The sequence below is a fragment of the Equus przewalskii genome, chromosome 26 (genome assembly GCF_037783145.1).
Source record: "Equus przewalskii isolate Varuska chromosome 26, EquPr2, whole genome shotgun sequence".
In the NCBI taxonomy this organism is placed as follows: Eukaryota; Metazoa; Chordata; class Mammalia; order Perissodactyla; family Equidae; genus Equus; species Equus przewalskii.
Window position 1 is genome coordinate 28,875,225 of NC_091856.1, and position 12,223 is coordinate 28,887,447.

Sequence of the window (12,223 nt, forward strand, 5' to 3'; positions counted from 1 at the left end):
CATAACAGCTGCTCAGTATATGTTTATCCATGTGAACTGAAGTCCCCATATACTTAATAGCTATATATGGACACTTTCACTACTTTAAAATCAATGTTAAGTTCTATGATGACTAAAATTATCTCCCTTCTGAGCAGCTGCTGGGCTTCCTCTTATTAAACAAAACCATAGATGAGCACAGCTTTGGGAACGTGAAAATTCAATACTAGATGTTGTGCTGTTGTCATTTTCTTCAGTCAAGGCATCTTGATTAAAATGTCTTCCTTCTTCTCCCTCTTTTATCCCTTTTGCCCTACATTGATCAATGTTGGTCAAATTCTGGGGGGTAATTACATGTACAACATTAATCTTAGACAGTTGGAACCAGGTGCTTTCACCGAGCTAACACTACAATATGTATTATTCAAAATATTGAGTATTTAATAAAACAAGCAAAAACACTTATTTCAAATGGTATTTAGTATTTTTTGAATGAAAATCAGAAGTAACTTATAGAAAGGAGACAAATATTAGCCATCTAACTTTTCAATTATTAATATCAAAGTTATACAAGTAATATATTATCAAAATTTCTCAGTTTAATTGATAGTGGTTGACAAACTGAAAAGAGAGTTCAGCTTATCTTTATAATGACAGATAATAATTCTATATATAAAATATATATAAATATATATATATTTATATATACATATAAAATCTAAAACTAAACAATTGAGATTAATACTTTCCAATCTTTCAATACCTGCATTGTGTGCCATAAAAATTCATATAAATAATCTCAACAATTCTGCTGTCTACCTCCTTCAAAGAGTTTCCAAACCCCATTTTTTTAAAACTTTCAACCACATAAAAGTTTTTTTTATAAAGATTGGCACCTGAGCTAACATCTGTTGCCAATCTTCTCTCTCTTTTTTTCCCTTCGTCTCCCCAAAGCCCCCAAGTACCCAGTTATATACTCTAGTTGTAGGTCCTTCTGGCTCTGCTATGTGGGACGCCACCTCAGCATGGCCTGACAAGTGGTGCCATGTCTGCGCCCAGGATCTGAACCAGCGAAACCCTGGGCTGCCAAAGCGGAGCATGCGAACTTAACCACTCGGCCACCGGGCCGGCCCCCACATAGAAGTTTTATAGAAGCAGCTATTTTGCTTTTCAGAGCTGAGTTGTTTCTGACCCCTGATGTCCTAGCATTCTCTGCAGCAAGCACATAGATATATATATAACAGAAGAAATACACACACACACACACACACACACACATATATATATATTTAAGAGGATATTCATATATCCTTGGGATAACATATATACTAAGCCGATATATAGATATATAAAACATTCTATGTATGCAAAAGGATATTCATTCAACTATGTGTATATAGCAACTTAAAAACAATCCCAACATCCAATGTTAAAGGGACTGGTCAAATCAATTATAGTACATCCATACAGTGTAATAAAATGCAGCTATAAAAATAACATCAATGAAGTGAAAAGGCTGGTCACAATATTAAGTGAAAAAAGCAGGTGTGATCCCATTTAGTGTGGTGTGAACATGCACACATATGTATACACACACAAATACACACACACACACACACATATATAGAGAACAGGTTCTCAAACTTGAGCGTGCAGAACATTCACCTTCAGCAGATTCTAAGGCCCCACCCCAAAAGGTCTGCAGTGGGCCCCAGAATCTACACTTTTAACAAGCACCTCAGGTGATTCCAATGAGGTAAACTGAGGACTACACTTTGAGGCACTGATCTAGAAAGATGTACATCAAAAAGTTGAGAACGGTTCTCTCTCCATGGTAATATTTTCAATTGACTGAGGGAAGAGGGGAATTAAAGAGTGAGAAAGTGGAAAAAGATTACCTGTATTTTCTAATTTTACTATAAAGCACATGTATGACTTGTGTGGCTTTTTTCCCAAAGTGGAAAGTAAAACATTCAGAATCAGAGAGACAGAAGATCTTACCATAAAATCCATAGACCTGTGTTATCTGTCTACTTTCATGATTTCCTCGCAAAAGTGTAATACGATCGGGCCATTTAGCCTTTAGTGCAAGAAGATAAGTGAAGGTCTCCAAACTATAGTAACCTCTGTCTACAAAATCACCCTGCAAAGCAAAAGTTTACAGTTACAAACAATACAACAACAATGCATTTTTAAAATTATACCAAAGTGCCACAAACTCAGAGACACAGCCCAAAACAACAAAAATGAAGAGTTACACATTGAATTATTTGGAAATTGGGTCATAAGAAAAAATCCAAATGAAAGTAAATAAGCTGTTTGTACTAAATGTTTGTGCTAGTCTTAGGATTCAGGAGGCCTACAGGAACGCAGTGCAATGCTCTGGGGGTTTTCCCTGCAAAACCACCATTTTTTTTCAATTCTCTATTACCTATATTAATAGATGTTTCTAAAAGGTCATGTGTGAATCAAAATTTTAAAAATGAATTTCAAAAATCATTTTAATTATATCAGAAAAGCTGCCAACTTGGAGAAAATAGATTTTTGTAATAACATGATAATTGTAACACTGTTCTAGGTTCAGCTTTCTGTTTAACAGCTGCATATGATAATATATTATTTATACTTCCCATTAATGTTTTACTTGAGCCAGTATTAGACTAATGGGTAAATAACTAAAAGAATAGGAAAGTGACCCAGAGACTTTCAGAAGGAAGGAACATGATAGAAGGATTCAGAAAAAGTTCAACAGTAACATTACCTTACAAAAGAAAAGCAAGCAAGTATCCACCTTAATAGCAAATGCGTACATGTGTATACTCATCAATCCACAGATTAATAACAGATGAAAATGAATGCTCAAAAAGTCTGATAAAATAACAATATATTGAATATTTATGCTTTAAACCTGTGGTTCTGGGCTATTCTTCTGCCCAACCATTACTGAGAGCTACACCCCAGTCCTATGTATACAGCACTTTACTCAAGCAATTATTCTCAACTAGAGGACGCAGCAAAATGTAGAAAAGTACAGAATCACCTTTTCATAAATTAAGTGATTCTCACATGGCAATGAAATTATTATGTGATTTACATGTAATGAGTCAGATCCTTTCCATTTTAAATAAGTATTTGATATCACTGGTGTTTACATACCATAAATATGTAGTTTGTGTCAGGAACCTGACCTCCAGTTCTGAATAGCTCACAAAGGTCATAAAACTATAAAAGAAAGACAATATATGTTGATTACAATTCCTGTGGAGTAAAATAATAAAACTGAGAGCAAAATGTGTAAAGAAGCAGTTAATTAAGAGGACTTCAAATATTTATATTTACAAAAGGAAATAAAGTGTAAGCAAAACTGCCAAGCACACAGCTCCCAAGCCTAAAAAAGGGCACTAACATAAAGCTCATAATACCATTAAAGTCAGAGATCTCCCCTGCTCAAATTTCTTTCCCATGTCTCCCTATCTATCACTTGAGAATCTGAAATCATTTAACTTATCAGTTACCTAACCTGTCAATAAGCTAACCTAACCACCCCATCCCAGTCAGCATCTATTTTAATGGATAAAAGATAAGGAAACAAGTGGATAAGAATTTCTTTCAAAGAATGAATTTACATACTTTAGAGTGTCATGAAGAGCAGATCAACCTACTTCCCATACTCTACCGTTGGGGATGTGTACCCTTAGGCTCCACAGCTGTGGAGTGTCTTCTTGATAATCAGTAAAAAAGAACTGTGTATTTCACCATATTCTAGTTGACTGAAAATTGGTAACTGATAAATTGAGCATTTGGTAACTTCAGTCAACTAGATTATCTTAATCCTAACTCCTTTTCTGAAAAGGATGAAAGGAAGTGACTGTAATACTATATAGATATTTCTTTTTTATTGTTCATACTGTGTGTGTATATATATATAAAATATATATATAAATAAATGACATATGATACACATACACACATTATATATACATCTGTGGGTTAGGAAGTGAGAAGTATACTTTCAAAGGGAGGAACTCTAGTAGAAATTGACAGCAAATATTTTAAACAAATAATAGTCTACCACTGAAGTGAGACTGAACATTTGTTTCATTCATTTACTTCCTAATTTTAAGAAGATAGAAAAATTTTATTTTAAACTTTCTAGAGTTTTTTTTAATCTAAGCTAGTAACAACTCTTCAGACTTATGAAACATTGTTATAAAGGGTAGTGCTTTATTTCTTTCAGTAGTTAACACCTAAATTTCAGTTTTGTTCACTGTGACAAAACAGATTCCTATACTGTTTTAACTGTTAGAAATTTAAGTAGTAATTTTATTTTCAAGTGTAAAAGATAAATGTGCAAGAAATTAATAGTTGTAATTGGCACAGTATTAAAAGAATTATCTCTAAATAATTATCTCTAAAGATTATTAAAATATTCCTTCCTTTTGTAACACATATCTGTGTGAAGCTGGATTGTCTTCATATACTTTAATTAGTATATCCTGAAAGATTGAATGCAGAGGCAAGTTATGAGAATCTAGCCATGTTCTATTTAGCCAGATGTAAAAGAAATTTGCAAAAAATATAAAACAATGCCTCTCATTTTTTTTATCATTCTTTTTTTTTTTTTAAGATTGGCACCTGAGCTAACATCTGTTGCCAATCTTCTGGGTTTTTTTTCTTCTTCTCCCCAAAGCCTCCCAGTAAATAGTTGTATATTCTAGTCGTAGGCCCTTCTAGTTGTGGTATGTGGGACACTACCCTCACCATGGCCTGATGAGTAGTGCGAGGTCTGCGCCCACAATCTGAATCGCCAAAACCCTGGCCACCGAAGCGGAGTGCACAAACTTAACCACTCGGCCACGGGGCCAACCCCTAAAAGCCATGCCACCTTCTCAGTAAATTTTTGTTTTGTTGTGGAAAACAGTTTATTTTTCACTAAAAATATATGTTACTATTTAATGAACTATTAATTTTTAAAATGAATTTAAGCCTTAAAAAAAATGAACAAAAAAATTTAAAAAAGAACAGTTTTAATTCTAATGTGGTAAATACCGACTGACACAACAAAAACTTTTTGGGGACTTCCAATTTTTAAGACTATGAATGGGTCCTGAAATCAAAAAGTTTATAAACTCCTGAGCTAGCCAACTGTATCCTTGCCTCCTCTAATGATGGAATAAAATCCACTCCTCAGGACTGATTTTCTTTTAAAATGAGAACATTTACAGAGTGTCTGTGATATGAAAAACATACAATAGGTGGTACAAATTATTTGTGAAATGATGAGGTAGGCTTCCAGTAATGTAGGACACAGTTAATTTTCTAATTTTCTGCACATGTTCTCGGTAAATGTTTATTGTATAAAGACTTTGGAAATATATATATTGGAAAAATCTTCCAATATAGAGTAGGAACTATGGGTCCCTGAAGTAGAATATCTGATCATCTATTAAACATATATAGGCTAAACGGAAACTTACAAAGCTTTTGTTCAAGAATATATTTTTATAAACAGCGGTAGAAAAGTTTAAGGATGCTTACTCTTTCACCATACTTTTATAAAAGCAACAGTCTCATAAAACTTTTTAATGTTCCCTTCCTAACTCTGTGTGTAGACATACTCAGTTTTACATAGTAAAACTGTGTAGTTACATTATAGGTATAGTTTTGTATTCCATTCTTTTCCCTAAACATTTTTTCATTTTGCTACATAGTTTCCGTTATAATCATTATTCATGACTGCCTTGAGTTGATAGATACACTTTATTAAAATGCTAGTCATGGAAAGTTGTTTCTTTTTTCTTTTTTAAAGACTGGCACCTGAGCTAACAACTGTTGTCAATCTTTTTTTTTTTTTTCCCTGCTTTATTCCCCCAAACCCCCTGTACATAGTTGTATATCTTAGTTGCAGGTCCTTCTAGTTGTGGGATGTGGGACATTGCATCAACGTGGCCTGACGAGTGGTGCCATGTCCGTGCCCAGGATCCGAACCCTGGGCCGCCACAGCAGAGCGTGCAAACTTAACCACTCGGGCAGAGAGCCAGCCCCTGATAAATTTTTTTTTTTTCGCCTTTAAGACATAGTCAAAGAAGTGAAATTACTAGTCAGAGTAACACATATTTACATATATACGTGTGTGTTTACATAGACTGAGAGTGTGTACACATACAGATACATATGTATACATATGTGTATACATATAGATACAGTCCTGTGCTGCTTAACAACGGAATATATTCTAAGAAATGTGCCATTAGGTGATTTTGTAGTTGTGCGAGTATCATAGAGTGTACTTACACAAAACTAGATGGGATAGCCTACTACACACCTAGTCTATTTGTTACTAATCTTATGGGACCACTATCATAGATGCAGCCTGTCGTTGATCAAAACATCATTATGCGGCATATGACTGTACATCAAAATTCAAAAAGGGGTCTTATCATACTCTGTTAGATAGACTGGTCTAACATGTTGAGTGGATAACACACTGGCCATTTAGAAAGTGGAAATGACATTTCATCACACATCATCAAAAAAACTGTATTTGTTAACATCACACTCATCTCATCAGAAGAGTCTCTAAGTTGTTAGCCTCATGGTGATTGGACTCAATTTTTCTAAAAGCCCAATTTTTTATTTGAAAACTCAAATTTTGCCACTGGCAACAAACATTGTCAATTGTTTTCCTTGAAGTGACTAGCTCACTTCCTTTACTTTTGCAAAAATGGTCGCCAAATACCCACAGTTTGTCACTCATTTTCTCCAGTAAAAATAGTGTTCCATAAAAAAAGAGACTACTTCAGCTAGTGATGCAAAGAACTGCACAAGCACTTCTCCTTGAGCAAACCATCTCTCTTCGGTAGGCAGCAGGTGTGCTTTATGCATACTTCCTATGTCATCACATGCATTACCCAAGAGATGTATCTACAAGAGCTGAGAGTTCCAATTAATATTACTGCTTCATCAAGGACATTCTTAAGTGATCCTGGCATTTTATTTTACTCTGCATGCCTGCTGGTAAAGAATACAATGACAACCAGCACAGTCTGGTGCCACTCCCCTGATTCGTGCTGAGGCACCAGCAAATTTATCCTAATTGATTTTGTACCCTCAAGGGTCCATAGGCCATAGTTAAAGAATTTGTGAGCTAGCTGAAGTGGCTTCTTAAACAGCTAGTATGTAGCCAAGCCAGGACTTAAGTCAAGCTCTGTCTGACACTGAAGTCTACAATCTCCTCACTAGATTACACTATTTCAATGCTTCTCAGCGCTACATGCTTGCCAACATGTTTATTTATTCTCAACCCAATCCTGCAATTCCAGAACTGGCTCAAGGGGAAGACACTGTACAAGTCCCAAAGGATACATCTCACATTTGATTTACTCAGTCAGCAGACTTCAGAAGCTCCTCAACTTCCATGCTTTTGATTAGCAATTGTTTTAAAGGTCAAGTACAAGAGAAACAATGCTCAGTTGGTGGCATTCTTAAAATAACATGGGCTACCTGGCACCTAAATGAGTGTCAAAACTGAGCTCTGTTCCTTGGCAGCTGTGCGAGTTTGGGCTAATTCTTAATCTTTCACGCTCAGTTTCCTTCTCCATAAAATGACTCTCTCATAAGACTCTTGAAAAAATCTGACATGGAGTATGTGAAAAAGCACTTCGTTAACCTCAAAACACAAGATTAATGTTAGCAAGAACTGTACATTTGACTGAAGGTATATATAATATAAATTTCCAACTTTATGATTTTAATTACTTTTATTAGTTTGAAGCCGCCTCTAACTTCCTGACCTTTGATCATGGCTGTAATTCATCTAATGAAAAGTCTCTGATAACACAGGTAACCCCTCAATTTTAATATTCTAACCAGGGAAAAACAATACTTGGTTTCTAAAAGCTGGAATAAACCAAGTAGCTCCAGCTTTTAGGAGTGTGTTAAGGCACTGCTTATATTAATAACCTTTAGGTTAGCAAAATACAAATGTTTATTACCCTTTTTGAAACAAGTTATATGGAAATTTTAAGAAATCCACTCCTAAAGTCTATTCTAGAGAATTAGAATTCCAACCCATCAAAGATGATATAATAAGGCCTCTATTTAGAAGCTGATAACATGCAGATGTCAGATCTATTATAACCTCAACCATCCAGAGAACAGATGGAAAAACCAAAAAGAAAAGAGACTACTAAGTAGTCATAATAGGAGTTTACTCACGGAGCAACCACCAATCACAACCAATTTACACATATTTCTGCTCCTTTAGGCAGTCACGTTTAAGGCAGGGAAATTTCACGGAAGACAGTAGGTCCCACTGCCATTCATAAATACTGTATTATCCACAATGTAATATATGTCTTATAGCTGCAACTCCTCTGCATGCATACAGCAGGTTGAGTGTGCTGTTCAGCGTTCATTTCCCTGTAAAAAAAACCTCTACACATACACAGAAGGTTTCCAAGGGTAAACACTGACAGTAAGAGTCTAATGATGAGGTGTGCCCCTCCTGTCACTACTTTGAAACTCTCAAAAACAAACAAAAACGTAGCGGATGAAAAACTGAACTAAATCTCATCTCATTACAGCAGTGACTTGCTGTGAAATCATGCACCAACAATTTTATCTTTCTGAACTTCTGCTGTTCTCATTCACACTAAGAAAATGACAAATCTTCAACAAAATATGACATGAGTGAATAGAACAAATGAAAAGGAAATGAATAGAATGAATAAAAAATTAGTGTCTAAAACCAAAGCATCTCCTATTAATCATAACTATGAGCAGTCTATGTTGTGTTTTATACCTCCCCCTTTCCACAGAGCAGTAACGGTACACTCTATTCACTTTGCAAGGATAATTTCAACAAACTTCATTAATAATCTGACCACTACCTTTTTTTTTTTTTAAAGATTTGCACCTGAGCTACATCTGTTGCCAATCTTTTTATCTTTTTCTTACTCCCCAAAGTCCCCCAGTACATAGCTGTATATTCCAGTTGCAGGTCCTTCTGGTTGTGCTATGTGGGACACAGCCTCAGCATGGCCTGATGAGCGGTGCTAGGTCTGTGCCCAGGATCTGAACCCGTGAAACCCCAGGCTGCCGAAGAGGAGTGTGCGAACTTAACCACTCGGCCAAAGGGCCAGCCTCTAACCACTACTTTTATTCACTGTAACAGTAACCAGGAATCATTACTGTCACACAGACTGAGGCAACCTAGCCACCCATCAGCTGTGGTTTTTTGCTTTTTGGGCTTTTTTAATATTTTGCAGCACAAGAGGAAACACACATGTACCATGGACAGCAAAAAAACTAAAAGTCTGCTCAGGAAATTTTACCTGTCCGTGTATGTCTCCACACACTGTTACTGGTGTCGATACTGGCTGGACATTTGACTCTTCCAAGAGGAGGTCACAAACATAGTCACATAGCCGCTGTAAAAAGAGAAAATAAAATGCAACTTTTTACTACAATATTAAAACTAAGGATCAAAGGCAAAAAAGACAAGAACTAATACATACATCGTTTGATAAGAAAGGAAACTATCCTTTGATGATTCTGGGATTAGATTCTGCCAGCTTTCACTTTCATCTCATAATGTCTAAGAATGATACAATGACTATTTCAAAATGCAAACTCCCTGGCTACACAAACAATAGGTTCTAATAGACAGATGGCTTTACAAAGAACTAGAAAATGATGCTTTTCACTAAAAAATGTAAGAGTAAATAATCTTAACAGGAAAAGTTTTTATTTGCTGATTTTCAAAGTAAACTGCAAACCATGCACTTACTATACGATCCAGCAATTGTACTCTTGGCAATGAAAAGTTATGTTCACATAAAAATCTGTACAGACACAACCAGAGGCACTCACAACTAGAATATACAACTGTAACTGAGGGGTTTTGGGGAGAAGAAAAAAAAAAGAAGATTGGCAACAGTTGTTAGCTCAGGAGCCAATCTTTAAAAAAAAAAAATCTGTACAGAAATGTCCATAGAAGCTTAATTCACGATAGCCAAAAACTGGAAATAAATCAGATGTCCTTCAATAAGTGAACAGCTAAACAAACTGTGGTACATCCACACTAGAAAACATTATTCAGCCATAAATAAAAAGAAACAAACTATTGACACACAAAAACCTGGATGAATCTTACGGGATTTATGCTGAGTGATAAAAAACCTATCCCCTACATGCTGTATGATTCCATTTATATAGCATGCCTGAAATGACAAATCTATAGACATGGAGACCAGATTAGTGGTTGCCAGGGGTCCAGGAGTTAGAGGCAGCAGGAGGGAAGTAGGTGTGGTTATAAAAGGACAACATGAGGAATCCTTGTGGTGATGGAACTGTCTGTGTCTTGAATGCGGTTTTGGATCCATGAGACTACAGATGTAATAAAATTGCACAGAACTAAATACATACACACTCTCACACACACAAATAAGTATAAGTAAAACTGGAGAAATCCGAAAAGGTACAATCTGTGGATTGTACTGATGTCAATATTCTGTTGTGGTATTTGTAACTTAGTTCTACAATTTGTTACTAATGGGAAAAACTGGGTGAAGAGCACATGGGATTTCTCAGTATTCTTTCTTTCTTTTTTTTTCGTGAGGAAGATTGTTGCTGAGCTAACACCTGTGCCAATCTTCCTCTATTTTGCATGTGGGATGCCGCCAGAGTGAGGCTTGATGAGTGGTGTGTAGGTCCATGCCTGGGATCTGAACCCACAAATTAGGCTGCCAAAGCGGAGTGCATGAACTCAACCACTATGCCACCAGGCTGGCCCCTCTTGGTATTATTTCTTACAACTGCATATAAATCCTCAATTATCTAAAAATAAAAAGGTTAACTAAAATTAATTAATTGATTACAAAATGCAAATCTAAAATTGAGGAGTACTAAGTTTTTTTAAATGACTTTAAATGTTTGCATTTTTGAAATATTTGTCCTCTGACAGCACTCAAATCAAAAGATTTCACAGAAGGAAAATGATCCTAACAAGAGCTGTCTAGAAAAGGAAGTGTATAGTCCCACTACGTATAGAGAACTGGATGGGAACCTTCCTCCCATCTGAGACCAGCTTATACTATAACCAGAGGCCCCACTGGATTTTAGGATAGGTCTGCCAAGAAAGGAGAAATTAAACCACACAAGCATAATGAAATGATTTTAAATATCAATTAAGGAATCTAAATGCTACAATTTACTTAAATATATGAGAGAGAGAGACTTCAACAGTTGCAGCTACAACACTTTACACAGAGGCAAGCATAGGAGAGAACTCACAGTGGGGGCGGGGGGGTCACAGGAGGCAAAAAGGCCCCCAAAAGAAAACGAGGGGAAATAGGGATGTTTAGAAATTTCTAAATAAAATAGCCTGTTCTAATTCCTCAACTAAGTTCCTGACCTTCAAACAGCATCTCAAAGACAAGATCTTCCTTTTGGCCTAGAGTCCTTCTGGCCTTCAGTCCCTGAGTAGCTAGCTCCTCCTTGTGTTGAATTTCCCCAAACCCTCAGTTGCTTCGACAAACGATCCTTAGGCTTGCCACATAATTCATCCATTATTCATAAAAGGAACAGATACAGGTGAGTGAAACAACGTTTCCGAGCTCAGAGCCTTAACTTTATAATGAAAGATGCTCTCTAGGGTTCCTTCAGATGTAAAATTCCGGTTTGCATTAAAAACCACGTACGCCAAATCTCTTGCTTGACCCGGATGATAAGACTGAGATTCACAAGCATTCAGATTACAAAACTACTTAATCTTAGGGACAGATCTGGAAGCCAGGTTTCCTACCTCTTTCCACTACACTATCTTTAATATTTAGTTGTTCAATGAAACCAGTATTTATGAGAGCCTAATATGGAAGCGGGTATCGTTCCAGACACAAAGTAAACAAACAGTAATGACCAAACAGACTAAATGCTCTGCTCTCAGGGGCTTACTCTCTAATGGGGAGAGATACAGACAATAAACAAATAAATAATAGATATATACTAATTTTTCAGATAGTGATAAGAGGTATGGAGAAAAATGAAGCGCTGGAACAGGAATAAAAAGAGTGGTAAAGTTAGGAGGTAGGCACTGATATTTCAAATAGGGTGAGCATGGAAGCCTTACTGATAGTGACTTTTGAGCAAAAATCTGAAAAAGGTAAGGTTATGCGGGAACAGCATTGCAGGCAGAGAGAACAGTAAGTACAAAATGCCAAGAGGTGGAAGCATGCTGGCTGTT

At 36.1% G+C, this 12,223-nt stretch overlaps 1 protein-coding gene across 1 annotated transcript in view; it reads right to left on the reverse strand.

The window, feature by feature from the left end:
• PPP6C (protein phosphatase 6 catalytic subunit) overlaps positions 1-12,223 on the reverse strand; it is a 36,923-nt gene that overhangs the window by 5,871 nt on the left and 18,829 nt on the right. The window contains exons 2-4 of the mRNA XM_008521917.2: positions 9,315-9,410; positions 3,136-3,201; positions 1,981-2,122 (exon numbers count right to left, since the gene is read on the reverse strand). Of these exons, the coding sequence (XP_008520139.1) occupies positions 1,981-2,122; positions 3,136-3,201; positions 9,315-9,410 (304 nt within the window). The remainder of the gene's footprint in view (positions 1-1,980; positions 2,123-3,135; positions 3,202-9,314; positions 9,411-12,223) is intronic.